The 16280-nt window shown below is 41.9% G+C and overlaps 1 protein-coding gene across 2 annotated transcripts; it reads left to right on the forward strand.

The window, feature by feature from the left end:
- Positions 1-268: 268 nt before the first annotated feature.
- plod1a (procollagen-lysine, 2-oxoglutarate 5-dioxygenase 1a) lies at positions 269-15857 on the forward strand. 2 transcript variants are annotated; one of them, XM_067527143.1, is made up of 19 exons: positions 269-473; positions 2367-2458; positions 2721-2854; positions 3527-3690; positions 4393-4505; positions 5623-5686; positions 7811-7908; positions 8412-8513; positions 8657-8788; positions 9223-9344; positions 9650-9754; positions 9933-10058; positions 10212-10353; positions 10578-10691; positions 11213-11278; positions 11408-11512; positions 11645-11791; positions 13128-13253; positions 14864-15857. In XM_067527143.1, exons 1-19 carry the CDS (start codon positions 380-382, stop codon positions 15017-15019), a joined length of 2202 nt encoding a protein of 733 aa, XP_067383244.1. In that variant the 5' UTR covers positions 269-379; the 3' UTR covers positions 15020-15857. The 2 variants fall into 2 exon arrangements, with proteins under 2 accessions (XP_067383244.1, XP_067383243.1); XM_067527142.1 differs by lacking the exon at positions 13128-13253 and adding an exon at positions 13465-13590 and having other exon boundaries at positions 271-473.
- The last annotated feature ends 423 nt before the right edge of the window (positions 15858-16280 follow it).

Here is a 16280-nt window from a genome sequence, read left to right on the forward strand (position 1 = left end):
TGGCTCATCCATTTCAAACATCCCCTTTTCCCCATTCTGGAAGTGGGCGGTGCGGATATAGAATTTGAACAGTTGAACTACTGCTCTACAAAAATGTGAATTATATATTTAGAAAATATTACTGCCTAGTAACACATTATTTTGGAGAGTTTTTGTTCTTGTGTCATCTCATGCTTTAGATCATGTTTTTATTAATGTATTGTAACTGGTGTATGAAAGAAGAGAGAGAGAGAGGGACGGGGGCGGGTGGTGGTGGTGGTGGTGGTGGTGGGTCGGGCGGTGCTTGCAGAGTCAACACACTCCGGCAAAGTTTCAGTTCTCGGGGGGAAATCTGCTAGAAAAGTCTGCACCTCTGTTCACTTCACTGCGACTCGACAAAATGAGACGATCGTTCCTGCTGCTGTTGTTTGCAGCCGTTTTGATCTGCGCACTTTTCTCTGCGGTGAAGTGCGAAGAGCCGCGGGTCCCCGAAGGTAAGAACCCCCCAACCCCGTCCCCGTCACCGATGGAGCTCATTTTCCAGCCATGGAGTTTGTCAACGGAATACGTGGGCTCACGGCTTTAGGGTGTGAGGATGAGCCCCGCAGCTCATGGGGGGGAAACCTGCAGACAGACCGTGTGTTTGTGGTGGGGTGGTGGTGGGGGGCGTCCTTCCATTGCGGTTTTTCTGTGGGAAACTGAGATTTGGTTGATACGACACACGCCGAATAATCACTTACACTTCCCCACAGACATTATCCGCATTTGGTTTTCTGCAAGCGGCGCTTTGCTTTTCCCGATCTTTCCGACTTTTAGGAAGCATGAACGGCCGTCTTCAGTTGGGGCGAAGACGGCCCCGTACAGTCGGTGGTGATCGGCACCTCCATGCCGCTGACGTGGACCGTCAGAGCTGCTCCCATGAAATGCGCCCAGTTAACGGTTTGCTGTCGTTTAATGGAAGAAATCTTCTGCGGCACGAATCAGACTAAATCAGGACGGTGATTAGGTTCCGTTTTAGTGCAGACCTGCGGACAAAGTCCCCAGTTAGGTGTTTGGAACTGTGAAGTCTCACTCAAACGTCGGTCCGACTCATTCAAAGTAACTCCAACAAAATACAGACGCTCTCAGTAATGAGAAAAGTCCACTACTTGTGTCTGGGAATAAAGAATTTAAACAAAGCCATACAATCATAATGAAATGGAAATGTACACAGATGGGAGAAGTACTCAGATAGTACTTTTTATCTAAAGAAAAAGGGTAGTTCAAAGAGTTAATTGAAGGACTAAACACAGCTAGATTGAGCTCAAGCCAAGTTTAAACATAAATCAATGAGTTGATAGAATGAAAAGTCCATTTCTCTTAAAATACCAACAATAAAAGTAGTCATTACACAGTATTACTCGTTATATATTCAGGAATATTATTAGATCATAATCCTTGTGTTAATTTGTTCATCACTTCACACAGGAAGCTGATTTTAACAAGCTTTTACACAGTTTGATGATCATATCTTTACTGGATCTAATAACAACAATAATAATAATAATAATAATAATAATAATAATAATAATACATTAATACACGTGCTGCTGGGTAACATTTAACATTCCGTCCAGTCTTGTGTTTATACAGTATTTAGTGTCATTAATTGGAAAACGTCTGGTGCCTAAACATTCCAAAGTTAAAGGTAGTAAAGTAAAAAGTCTAAATATTTGCTTGTGAAAGGTGGTGAAGTATGATGTTGTAAATTGAAGTATTCTAGTAATTTACAAATACCATAAAACTCTATCCTGCTGTACTTTAAAATGTATCTAATCACTTTGAGAGTAAAGGTTTGTACACACAGGGATGAAGACGCATGAACACTGGCACCGTGAGGCATTAATCACCTGTCTTTTTGTGTTTTTTATAAATGCGAAATACTATCTTTTCTATCTTTGTTTTTCAGTGCAGCATCTATTGGGAATTTTTGTAGAGATGAGTATCAGTTACTTGAACCAGAACAGAACGAAAAGGGAACAGGACAAGGATAAAGCCAGTGACACTTTTTAGGAAAAAAAAACACGAAACTTGATCCTTGATCTGTTCTAATGAAAACTGGTTAAACTAGAAAAGAGAGAGAAAACAATTAATCCATAACTGATCTGAAGAATGTAAGAAAGAAAATCACCATTTGTAAATTATCTATAAAACAAATCAGGTATTAGTTTTCTGCTTTGTGGGATGATGCATGGAGATGCAGATGTGGATGATGTGATGAGGTCAATCTCAGTTACTATTTGACAAGCCTCCAATCATGCACAAGACAAAAACCCTCAGTTATGGCACTGCCCAACTTTAACGCTTCATGGGAAAAAGCGTGAATTCTACAATGTTGTGTCTTTCAGAGAAACTTCTGGTCCTGACTGTTGCAACCAAAGAGACAGATGGCTTCACACGTTTCATGAGGTCGGCAAAATACTTTAACTACAGCGTCAAGGTATGAACCCCTGCTGCCAAACAGCATTTACAGACCCTTTCCCGCCTTTGAAAGAAAACCTTTTTAATCCTTGTTGTTGTAATAGTGTATTTTTATTATATTAGTGTATTAGTTTGTTTTACTGCATTTGAGTCTCCAAAAACAAGCCACTGTTTCTATCAAGAATAAAGTAAATAATTGGTAAGTGATGGATTTTATGCAGATTTTTTTCCTTTTTTTCAAAGTGCAGTACATAGATGATTGTATGTTTGGATGTTTGAAGGTGCTTGGTCGGGGGGAGAAATGGAGAGGAGGAGACTACATGTCGGCTCCAGGTGGAGGCCAGAAGGTGCGACTTCTGAAAGCGGCTTTGGAGGAGATGAAGGATGAGGAGAAAATCATCCTTTTTATCGACAGGTAGAGTCTTTACCGTGTTCAACTCAGCTTTTACTGCACATTTTGATGTTTTGCTGATCGCTTTCCACATTGTACCAGAGAGGTTTAGGTGTTTTCTGGTCTTCCAAGCAGCCATTCATTTCCTGTTTTTTGTCAGCCCGAACGTTTGGGCTTATGAATTCTTTGACTGATACAAATAATTTTGGTCAGTTTATTTCAAAGGTTCGACCTACAACATACTGCATATTACAGGTGAAGGCTGCCACTGCACAGGGACCTTAGAGTCTGAAGTTCAGCTCAATTAAAAGGCACAACGCAAACATATGCAAAATGACTCAGGAAATAATGGAGAAAGATGTGAAACTATCCAAAATTTCACACGTAATGACAAAAACAGACAGAAAACATCTGAAAAGAGAAACAAAAAACGCAAATCTCAGCAGATTTGCAGATTTAGTGTTAAAGGTCAACTGGTTCATGGACTAAACAATTTTCACTTTCCTCCCCACAATGAACCAAAAAAAAAAAAATGCACACACAATGTTTATTATGCAAGTCTTTCCTTTAACATCAGTAAACGCAACCACTGGCAACTTAACTCTCCAAGTTAACGCCGCTGGCTTCTCGTAAAAACTCGCTGCTGAGCCACACGGTGCAGTAAAGTTTTGTATTTTCACTCCCTGTTTCACACAGCTACGACGTGGTTTTCGCCTCGGGTCCCAAAGAGCTGCTCAAGAAGTTCCAGCAGGCCAAACACCAAGTGGTGTTCTCCTCCGAGAGCCTGATCTGGCCTGACAGACACCTGGAGGACAAACACCCCCACTTCAGGGAGGGCAACCGATTCCTGGGCTCTGGGGGTAAGTCCATGCATGTTGTCAGGAGCAACCTGACGTGTGATCACACAGGAGAAGCAGATAATTGATGCACAATCAGCATCTAAGTGCGGTGCACGAGTGGCATTTCATGTTTTTACGTTCTGTAAAGTCGGCTTTACTGCTCTCAAACGCAACTTTTCTGAACATTTAGTGGTTTTACAGCTTGATAAGCAGCAAGGGGAAATTGTTGGGTCGGAGGTATAAGTGGGCAAAGGCAACACCCAGGATTTCTCATGTGTAGCTCCTCATGAAAAACCCTTAACTAGATTTAAGTGAGATGGCAGACAGCACTTATCTTTGCTCACCGCTGGCTCAACGCTGCTAACACCATCTTCACCCAAACACACTATAGAACATCTCAAAACATTTCTGTTCCCAAACCACTGATGCTTCTTCAGACTTTTCATCTTCGTTTAAATGCCATGTTTGTAGGAAGGAGGATGGTGGTTTTCTTTTTATAGGGAGGGAAACAGCAGGTCTGGAGTCAGCAGTCAGCCCGGAGCTGAGGCAGTAAAACTGAACCTGGCACTTTATTCACTGCAAATAGAAACAGAGGACTTCAGCCTCATTTGTTGGAGTGTGGACACATTATGACACGGTTCATATACACTACGTGAACATGGAAGGAAAAAAATGCCATTAGTTTTTTTTTTTTCCCACTTCCTGTGTTTTTTCTGTTCCCAGGTTTCATTGGTTACCTTCCCAACATCAAAGACATGGTGTCTGCCTGGACAGGAAAAGACAACGAGAGCGACCAGCTGTTCTTTACCAAGATTTACATCGATCCAGAGAAGAGAGTGAGATTTGTTTCACTTCAGCCAACTTTATGGATCTGCACTTTGATTTATTTCATACCAAAGTCCCAACATCATCTCTTAAAATCCAAACAGAACCAGGCTTTTGGTTTGATTATTTCCTGTTTTGGAAGCATATTCCTACTTCATCCTTCGTGTTTTCTGACCAGTTTTAATGCTGTTGTTGCCCGCTTGACACTTCCTCCACGTTTACCTGGACTCTTTTATTCTCTATCATTTCCAGTCTCTTCAGTTTTGCAGATTGTTTACCACCAGTGAAACTCAGCACTTCCCGTACAGATGTTTAACATTAAAAACCTTTCAGTAGCTCAGTGGGAATAATCCCTCCTCCTCCTGGTCGGCTCACTGGAGGGGGAGGTACTCAACTTTTACTTTATAAAAAAAAAAAAACCTATACTGGTGAAGCAGCAGCAGCAAATGTATTCTCATACATGCAAGAAGTGACACAGTGGAAAAACGTGAATAATAGTAAACGTGTCAAATCAATCCATGAATAAGTTATAAGCAGTAATTCAAAAGGAGTGAGGCGCACGTGAGGTCACGCAAATTCAGCTCCTGTAACTCTGCAAACACACCTAATAGGGTGAAAATACTCCATTGAAGGTTAAATGCTAGGTTACTACTACTACTACTCCCAAAAGTAGTAAAAGTCAATTCACTATAAAGTTTCCTGGATTAGAATCATTGATTCATTAGTGTTTCTCACTTCAGTGTTGCAGCTGGTAACAATGGAGCTAATTTTATGTACTACTACGTTATACACTGCTTGGTGCAGTTTGCAAATTTTATTCCATGGACCAAAAATTTATTTAAATTTTAATAATCCAAATCTGCAAAGTAAAAAGTAGCCACGGCTGTCAGCTGTCATAATGGAGTAAAGTATAAAGGACCAAAAAATGGACTCAAGTGAAGAAGTGGGTCGTCATTTAATTTGAAACATCAGCAGGAAGTGACTCAAATATTAGTAATGTCTTATGATTGATTATTATTCCTTAGTCTGTGCTGAATATACTGTATATGCCGCTTTTTATGTGAGAGTGAATGCTTTTAGAAATGTTTGCAACACGGACAGTGACGACAATGTGTTTCCATCTTTCAGAAATCCATAAATATCACACTTGACAACAAATGCAGATTGTTCCAGAACCTTCATGGAGCTCTCGGTGAGTGTCTTTCTTAGTTCAGCCAGGGTTAAACCTTTATTATGCAGACAACCAGAGCATCCTGCTGCATACAATCTCTTGTTTCCCGGCTACAGAGGCTCCTGCTGCTTTTAAGAAATGTTGTTTCTCGTCATTCTAAAGAATTTAGTACCATCTGTCGCATGAGATGCCAAACCGGCAGCGTCTCTCCTGGTCTGTTGTGCACAACCAGTCAGGCAAAAATATTGTGTAGTCTGGTGGTGGGAGTGGCAGTGAAAGCAGGTTGCGGTACCTAATGGAAAAGCATAGTGACGGCTGTATTATCACATGAACAAATCAAATATGCTGGGTCCCACTGTGCATAAGCAGCCCACACAAACAAACTGGAGTCTGTCCCAGTGCTAGTGTCCTGGCAGCTACTGATGAGTACTACGATGACTTCTACCTGCTTTCACTACCATCTCTGGGTCCGGTCTACACAGTATTTTTTTAGCTGATGCGATGGCCACTTTTTCAGATTAGATTTAGAGTAGAGAGTCCTAAATTCATGGCCAACAGATAAGACAGACTACACGTAAATACCCGACCAGTCAAAGCTTTCTGTCAGCTTGATGTAACGGTTGTCGTCCATGATTCAAACTGGAATAAAGGTGAACCAAGGAAAGATAAAAACAGTCAAAACAGCGCTGATGAAAGTGCCCATAAATAAACGTATATTTAAAAAAAAAAAAATAGAGGCTGACAACCAGGCATCAAATGAGCCCAATAAAACATCAGCGTATGAGACTGTTGGACAGTGAGACCACAAACACAAATTAAAGATACAAATAAATAAAAAAAAATGTAATCAATAAAAAACAACTATGACACGCTACACGAGGTAAAACGAAAACCTATATACTCTCACTGTCCACTTTATTAGGTACACCTCTACAATCCAGAGCGATCCAATACAGCAGCTCTGCCATGAAGTCTACTTTTATAATGTTTCTCAGTTTGGAAGTTGAAACTGTCACAAAGGTGAAAATTCTACTTGTCTGTTTATTATTGAGGGTTAGGGTTTGCGGAGTCATACTGGAGTGCATTATGAGAAGAGATGGTTCTAATGTTTCCACCCACTCATTCATTTTTAATAAGGTGGCCAAAACATTAGAGCCACCTCGTCTTACGTTTCACTCCAATTGTAAAAGTAGAACTCATGGCAGAGCTGCTGTATTGGATTGCATTAATTTGTACAGGTTCACCTCTAAAGTGGCCAGTGAGTGTAAAACAGTCTGTGTTTGTTATGTTGGGCTGTAATTGAGCTTATATCATGCAGTGTGAACCCAGCATGGCCAAATTTAACCCCCCTGCAGGAAGCACTTGAATGTTGCTCTCCGCCTCAGAGCAGAGAAGGTAAAGTCCTGTATGATGTGAGGATCAGGCTCGTAGACGTATCACGATGCGTCAAGGCAACTGGTAGGTAACAAACCCACACTGCTGTGGGAAGTAGCAACGGCACAAAACCGAACACGATCATCACGTGGACAAAACGTCACCTTACCAAAAGGATCCATTTGCTCTTGTTACAGCCTAGCTGACAGGAGGGGGGAGCACATGAGTTTAAATTAAAAACTAAAGCAACAAAAGTAGAAGCTAGGAGACAGAAAGGAATGTCTCTGATGACTGGACATCACCCCCCTGCACCGAAGCGTCGACATCAACAGTATTATGTCATTTTTGCAGCTGCTTGTGTAACTACAGCCGTAGCTGCCTTAGATAACTTGCTAATCAGTGATTTTTTCCCCTGATCTTCGCTGTTTCTCTGTCTGATCAATAATGTAATTAATGTACAGCTGATGCGTTAAAGCTGAGAGGGATTTAGCGTTGCAGTGATCCATTGTGGCCTGCGAGTTTAGAAACGAGTTCACCTCTTAGCGGCGTCTGCTGCTTTTTTTTTTTTTAACCCTCTAAGGCCGAGGAAGGAATTTGTGAGTTCTCTGTGAGATCAATGTGTAAAAGCTCTCATAGGAAACACCAAGAGTCCCCAGGCATGAATGGACTCCCTGAGGACAGATCAGCACTGGGATTAGAATGTCCAGTGGAGAAAGTACTAAGTTAGACAAATACAAATTGTCTCCTGAAACTGTGTGTGTGTGTTTCCAGATGAGGTGGTACTGAAATTCGAGGATGGACGGGTACGAGCCAGAAATGTGCTGTATGATACTCTGCCTGTCATCATCCACGGGAATGGACCAACCAAGGTACTGAGCCATGAAACTGTACTGACCCGTCTCATCAGCAGCCTGCTGAAGCTGCTCATCATCTGATGATGCATTCAGTGAGATTAGTGAGCATTTCCAATGGACCTTTTATCTCCTTATTTTTAATTTTTACCTGAATTGGTTAAACCTTTTGAAATCAGGACATCTTTCCAAGATAGAGCTCTTTGGCCACAGAGACATGAGAACAAATTGCAAAGAGTGCATGGAGTCTCTTTATATGGTAAATGTGGCTACCACGCAGGAGGCTCACCTGACCCATCGGGGGGTCAGGGACAAGTAGCCAGGAGGGACTGGGAAACATTGAACTGTTCGCACACTACTAGTAACATGAGCTAATGAAGTTTTCAATTGTGTGCTGCAGCTCATTACAGCCCAGAGTGATGGGCTTTAGGATTTAGGTTGGATTTGCCAGCTGCTTGCTCTCTTCTCTAAGGGCTTGATGTTAGATCGGGATGTGGTAACTGAGTTTCACACGTTTCCAGCTGCAGATCAACTACCTGGGTAACTACATCCCCACCATGTGGACCTTTGAGACTGGCTGCACAGTGTGTCAAGAGAATCTGCGTCCCCTCGCGGCTCTGAAGGTCTGTGTTCACGTCTTTGTCTTTACACACAAGTTCACATGGCAACATTGTTTTTCCATCGACTTCTGACACCAAATATCAGTGAAAAGCGTTTTCCCCTGGAGCTCGTGATGCTGATGCGTGTTCGTTCTTTTCTCTAACAGGAGAGTGAATACCCACTGGTGGTGATTGGCATCTTCATTCAGCAGCCCACCCCCTTTGTTACAGTGTTTTTTGAACGCCTGCTCAAGCTCCAGTACCCCAAGGACAGACTCAAACTCTTCATCTACAACCAGGTAACAGAAGGACATTTAACACAATACACATAAGGTCACGATTCAAAAGGGTTAATGCTCCAAAGGGAATAAAGCTGCTTGATTTGTAATAACTCCATTATATCACAGTGAAAAAGTCCTGCCTTCAAAATAAAAGCTCCCTCAAAAACAGCAGCATAGTAAAAGCTATTAGTTGCTCTTTAACATGTTGTGACTGTAAACCCACTACATGAATTTTAACTAAGCGTGTGAGTAGTAGGTCTTTAAGGTAACTTTTCTATCCGTCTTATTCTGAGCTCCTGGAAAACGTCCATCCAATATACAGCTTACTTCTATTGGTCGTTTAGCGATTGATTCTTCTGCCTTTTTTATATTAAGAATAAATACATATATGGTGATGCTCTGTAGCTTTTTCCATCTTCCATCATCTTTTTTGATGTTTCCTCTCTCTCCAGGAAACACATCACGAGCCTCACGTCAGCTCTTTTGTGCACGACCACGGAAAACTTTATCAGGATGTGAAGTTCATCGGGCCTGAGGAGAACCTGGATGGAGCTGGCTCACGCAACCTGGGCTTGTAAGTTTCCCTAAAGCCAGCGTCCAACTGCGTGTCAGGTTAAGTCTGTTTACCAAAGAAACCGAGTTGGACACAATCGTATGCGGGTTCATATTATTATTTATTTAAAGCCTTTAAAATATTGTAATCATTTTGCATTTAGGATTTCCTCCATGGCTCCAGTCGTTCTTCTGCATTATGAGTGTTTCTATAATTGCAGCGATTAAACAGTATTTATCATAGAGTTTCCTTAAAAAAACCATATAGATTTGTATATATTTTTAAAAACGTTTTCTGTACTAATGTTGTTGCATTTGTCCTGTCAGTGACATGTGCCGAAAAGACAAAGACTGTGAATATTTCTTCAGCTTGGACATTGAAGTGGTCCTAAAGAACGAGAACACACTCAAAATTCTCATTGAACAAAACCTGTAAGTATATTTGCATATTTATTGCTAGTGATTAATCATAATAATCCTTTGCCAGCTGGTGTCTTGGGACTGTCGTAGTTACCGCTTCATGAAATAAATTTCTCCTTTTTTTGCTTGACTTTTACTGAGCGTATTCAGCTTGATGAAGCCATAACAACAACTCTTAATTGCTGCTCAGTCCCGTCATAGCACCGATGATAACTCGAGCGGGGCGACTGTGGAGCAACTTTTGGGGAGCCCTCAGTGCAGACGGCTACTATGCCCGGTCCGAGGACTACGTGGACATAGTTCAAGGTCACAGAGTGTAAGTTAAAAAAGTGGAGAAAGCAGGAAATAAGGATTAAAAACTTGTTTCTCTTTCACTTTTTGACACTTCACGATGTTTCACTACAGTTTGTCAGTACCATAGATCCTAGTGTCGTGCGATATGTCTGAGACAGTGTGTGTTTTTTTTCAGAGGCATATGGAACATCCCATACGTCTCCAGTGTCTACCTGATGAAGGCCAGCCTCCTTCGATCAGAGCTCTCAGACTTTGAGCTCTTTAAATCCAACAACTTAGACCCAGACATGGCTTTCTGCCACAACGTACGCAACAAGGTCAGTAGGACGAGACAGGAGGAATCAGTCTCCTGGGGTATTACGTTAGTAATACTGCATGTAATGTAGTCTGTGTACACAATGAACACAATACTTAATTTGACACTTTCCTGTTTTGCTCCGTCTGGTACTTTTTATCACGACTAATTGTAAAGGTAAGTGGAAAGTTGCACATTCTATTTTTATCCACCTGTTGTGCATCTTTCTCTCTCTCTCTCTCTCAGGGAATCTTCATGTATGTGACCAACATGCACAGTTTTGGTCGGATCCTGTCGACGGAAAACTACCAGACCGCTCATCTTCATAATGATCTGTGGCAGATCTTTGAAAACCCACTGGTGAGTGTAATATTTCCAGGTGTTGTAGCAGTGGTGAGAGGTGTGGGAGGGGCTCCCCTTAGTGTGGGCTTTTGCTTACTGCGGCGCCAGTAATTAGGTTCTCGGAAATATGGAACGGTGTTTGTAAAATGAGTATTTCCAGATTATTGTTCATATTAGGAGTCTTATCTTTCATTATTTGTCCAGTTTGAGAGTCGTCATTATTGAAGGTGTGATAAAAATAAGCCATGTTCAATATGTAGAAAGATTTCTGAGAATTAAATCTTAATAACATATTGTAATATTTCTACTTTTGCAGTAAATGTATTTACACTGATCATCATTACCAGTACCTGAAGTAGTGGCCGTACACTAGGTAGTAATAATAGAACAGTAGCCATGGTTTCAGTGGTAAATACAGTAATACTGCTAGCAGCAGTAGGACACAGTACTCACAGCTGTTCTGGGATCTTCGGGATAAATTAGGATCGTAAAGGTGCTTTTTATTTCCACTAAACGGATGGTGTGTGTATTTGTTTCAGGACTGGCAGGAGCGTTACATTCATGAGAACTACACTCGCATCATAAAGGACAAGCTGATTGAAAACGTGAGTTGAACCACGAGCAGCAATAAATCACATTTCAGTCTCGGCAGAGATTAAGACGTCACGTTCTGAGGCTGCATTTCCAAAAAAGATTTACTTACAGAAACCTTTGTTGTGTTTTCTCTCTGCCAGCCTTGTCCCGACGTGTACTGGTTCCCAATTTTCACCGATGTTGCTTGTCAGCACCTTGTTGAAGAAATGGAGAACTTTGGACAATGGTCAGGAGGAGGCAATGTGGTACGTTAACATATGGGTGGTGTCCTTCACTGGGACGCTCTGGATATCAGAGGAGGGGGAGGTTTCTGTATGTTTTGTTGCCGTTCAGTGACTCGTGTTCTCTTGAAATGGATTAATGTCCTCGTTTTGCAGGATACCAGAATCCAGGGCGGCTATGAGAACGTCCCCACCATTGATATCCACATGAATCAAGTCAACTTTGATAAGGAATGGCACAAATTCCTACTGGAGTACATAGCACCAATCACAGAGAAAATGTTTCCTGGTTACTACACCAAGGTAAGAAAACACATGGGTTGGAAAAGGATTTTACAATGGAACAGAAAAATCTTTGCATTGTGGTGCATGAAATCAGTATTTACTAAAAATTGTTGAACAACTTTTATCTTATCTCCATCAACATCTGATTAGACAAACTCCAGGCTGCTGAAGTCCTTGCACTTGTGACCATGTTTGACCTAGTCTTCCTCCCCAGGTCTTCCCATGCTCCCATCCGACTCGTTACTCCGTTCTCTCGGTCTTGAGCGGTTTTCCTACCTGGTTGCTAAAGCCCTACCCCCCCACCACAGGTCACCTCCACCCATGCCACTGATAGCTTCTGCACCACACTCTCTTTACCTGTGTGGATACTCTCAGCTCAGTCTGAAACCGTCAGCTCCTAACGTCTGGCTCACGGACCTGATCCGTGAACACCACCGTAACTCCGTTCTACTCCTTCAGATCACTTGTCTTCTCCCTCCATGTCTCATATTGTTGATGAGCTCACCAGCTTCTTCACAAACAAGGTGGCAACCATCAGCTCCCAGTTCTCTCCACCAGATGGGGACATCTTGCTATCTTCATCAACAGTGCATCCCTGCATGATCCCCCAAACCTTCCTGTGTAGACATTTCAGACCTCTCTCTCTTCTTACACCCTTATACAAGCAGTCTTCAATCAAATCTCAGGTTTTCCTTCTTGATGTCAACCAGTCTGGCTTCAAGCGTGGTCACTCCTGACGGAAGTAGAATCCCTACAGGCTGCAGTTGTTGCTTAGTATCCTGTCCTATTAACACTGAGTCTATCTGCAGCGGTCGACCCTGTGAACCACCAGATCCTCCTGTCTGACTCTGAATCCAGCACCCCTGCTACAGCTCTGACCTGGCTCAGGTCTTACCTATCTAGATTAGCCCTTAAGGTGTCCTGGCATATTTCTAACCCTCATAGCCTCTCTACCAGTGTGCCACAGGTCTCAGTTCTAGGTCCTCTTCTTTTTTCCATGTGTAGTACATCCTTGGGTTCCATCCAGATAAGAGAGGACATGAAGTGAGTTGGTGTGAGAGAAGAGGATGCAGAGGACAGGGTTTAATGGAGGCACATGATTCGCTGTGGTGACCCCTGAGAGGGAACAGCCCAAAAGAAAAGAAGAACACGCGAGACATTTATCAGGCAGAATTATGAAAGACCTGACATCTGAATTAGGATTTGTCATTTTAAAGACGTGTTGAAGACTGTTGTGTAATTAACTGTTCAGCCATTGAAAATGTCTGACAGCAGCAGTTTGCAGCCTTCTCCGTGGTTCCTGTGCTGCTTCCGATGCCTGTGTTCTTCTGACCAACATGTCTTTCCTCATCAGTGCTCCTCTCCCTTGATGTTTGTGGTGAGGTACAAACCCAACGAGCAGCCCCTGCTCGCCCCTCACCACGACGCCTCGACATTCACTGTTAACATAGCTCTCAACAGCAAAGGTGTCGACTACCAGGTAAATGAGGAGGAGCTGGCAGGTAATAGAAGCGACAGGATATGATGATGCAGGTGGTCTGCACCTCTTTCTGCTTCTCTTTCTCCATGTCTGGAAGTGAATGCTAGAGCAGGAAATACGTTAATGCTTCTCTGAGCGGGTGTACACGTGTGATGCTGAGCCGTTTCTGTGCGAATGCTTGCATGACTTCTTTCTGTCTGTGTGTTTGCAGGCTCAGTTTGACTTGGCCTTTGTAGTTAGATATAAGCCAGACGAGCAGCCGTCTCTCAGGCCGCACCACGACGCCTCCACATTCACTATAAACATTGCACTCAATCAAGTGGGCCTTGATTTCCAGGTGAGTGTGTTTGAAGCAGCGGCCCCCTACCGGGTTCCTTTTCCAACTATCCCTGCACCTGCTCGCTGCTGATTACCTGGATCAGGTGCGTTCAGTCACAAGAAGCTGCTGTGGGTAGTGCAGGAATAGTGGGAAAACCAGCACGGCAGAGGGGCCTTGGGGGTTTAGTTTGGGACTTTAACATTTCTAATCGGTCAGCTGTGGGCACTTCATCCCACGAGAGCAGTTAGTGAGCATTAAAACAGGTACGATCCTTTCTTTACGCAGAGAAGACTTGTCAAACAAAGCAAGCTGATCATTTGAATTAATGATTGTGTCAGTGATGAGTCCGTTCAAGTCAAGATCCAAAAAAATGCAACTAGACGCCGAGAATAGTGCTTTTGACGTAATGTGAGCAAGCACTCAACAAAATGTTTGGCAGGTAAATAGTCATTATACAAATAACCACAAATTAGCTTCTATAATGTATCAGTGTAACCATGGTTTCCACTACAAGTGGATTTTTAACGTCAGGGGAATAATCTGCCACGTTTAAGGTGAAAATGTTTCTTCTCCACTTTACACAGTGTAACAAAGGTTCGGCATGATGCTGAAATCATACTGAAAGCTTCTGCCATCTACATCCCTGATGTTTCAAACTTTCCATTTGTGCCATTTCTGAAATTCTAAGGTTTTTCTTTGCATGACAAACCTGAAGCTATGAACCTTTTTGCTGCATCCATGATGTCCCTGCATCTTCAGCCAAGTGTATTTAATTGTACAACTTTAAAGGGGGAAAAAAGCCATTATAGATTTATAGATCTATAGTGGTAGTATTTTTAGAAACATAACATGCTCAAAGATTACTGAGTATTAAATCTACATCACATATAATTCATCGCTGATAATAAAACAGTGGTTTTGCTTGTTATAGGTTATTAATAAAACCGAAATTGGCAAATAAAAACCAGTTTTTCTAACACTTGATTAGTTACCTAATTTATTTTATAGTTGCTTTCACTTTGCTTTTTCCATCTCTCCTATTGTTAACCAATGGCTTTACACAGATTTTTAATGTGGAATATCCGTACGTTGGCTGTTAGATACTGACGGAAGAGTAACGGCAATTGAAAATGTGGCAGAGATTGGAATTAAATAGCGACGTTTTACATTTGGTAAATTGAAAAATGGATTCAAGTGTCAAACGGGAGTTTTAAAACTTCACTATAACCAGCAAAAGCACCACCTGGACCTTCAGGTGTCGGATAGTAACCAGTTTTGTGTTCGGCTGCAGGGAGGTGGATGCAGGTTCCTCCGCTATGACTGCTCCATTCAGGCTCCCCGTAAAGGCTGGGCCCTCATGCACCCAGGCCGCCTCACCCACTACCACGAAGGCCTGCCGACCACTGCCGGGGTCCGGTACATTGCCGTCTCCTTTGTGGATCCTTGAAGTCCCCAAAGAGGGCACAACCTCAGCAGCTAATCCAGACCAGACAGGACTGACCGGCCTCATCCTTCAGCATTATCGCTTTGTATTTTACAGTTGGGTGCAGAAGTTTACATCCTCTCTTTTTAAAATGGCAAAAAAAACACATTGAGATACTTCAAATGTTTCTTCAGAGTATAACATTTATTAAATTATTAAGGAGAATGCAAACTCCTGCACCAAGCTTTTGTTTTCTTTAACCTCTTGACTTTGTTACTTCTCGTGAAGGAACAGCTGTTCTAGCTAAATGGCCACTGTTTGATTCATAGTTAAGGTTGAGCCACTTACTTTGAAATGGGAAATAAGAGGCTGCTAAATTAACCCTGAAGCAAATATAATAATCCACATTCATCCAGTACAAAGATTATTACTGCTGCCAATAGTATTGGAGCTGCAGGACAAATCTAAAGGCTGTTTGGTCTGGATCAGGAATCCAGTTGTGCCTTGAGCAAGACTTTTCTCAGAAAGTCTCCAAGAGTTCAGCTAAGAATTGTTTTTTTTTTTTTAAGGTTTTTATGTTATTGAAAGTTTTATTACAGTAGAAATCAATTTTCCTGTATCCAAAGCAGTTTTGGTTCCTTCTTGAACTCAGTCACTCCTGTTCAGCCTTATTTATTTTTGTGTATTTAATGAAAAACAACCTTTTTTTTGCATTGGGCTTATAGTAATGATCTTAATCAGATTTCAGACTGGAAACAGAGTTCACCTTTATCTTCACTCACTGTTACATTTTTATAAACTTATTCATAATTGTGATTTGTGCCTTTAACACAATTTGAATTAAAAAAAAAAGTGGAAACAACTTTCCAGAATGCCTGAATTGTGGTGTTCACCCATTTTACAGATATGGAAGCAAATGAAAAAGGACCAAAGATTTCAATGTTAAAGTTGGACTGAGTAAGTTCCACCTGTTGAAATGGCTTTTGAAGTTTCTCCTGTGGCAGTTTTAGGTTATAGTTTTAGGACCTCTATGGAAATTGAACACTTTAGACGTCTAAAGAGCAGAAGCCAAAACAATTTGGAGCTACAGTTTTAACCTTTACCTGCGTGTAGAGGTATTAGCTAAAACAAGCGATTCCAAATTTGATTCATGTCGTTATTTAGGATATTAAATTCCAGTTTTGCAAACATTACCCAGGCATTAGGGTGGCACAGATTCCTCCAGAGTAAAGAGGGACTGTCGGGTTCCATTTATTCTAGAAATGCCATAATTTTAAAATCAAAA

Source organism: Channa argus, chromosome 13, assembly GCF_033026475.1.
Source record: "Channa argus isolate prfri chromosome 13, Channa argus male v1.0, whole genome shotgun sequence".
NCBI classification, from domain to species: Eukaryota; Metazoa; Chordata; class Actinopteri; order Anabantiformes; family Channidae; genus Channa; species Channa argus.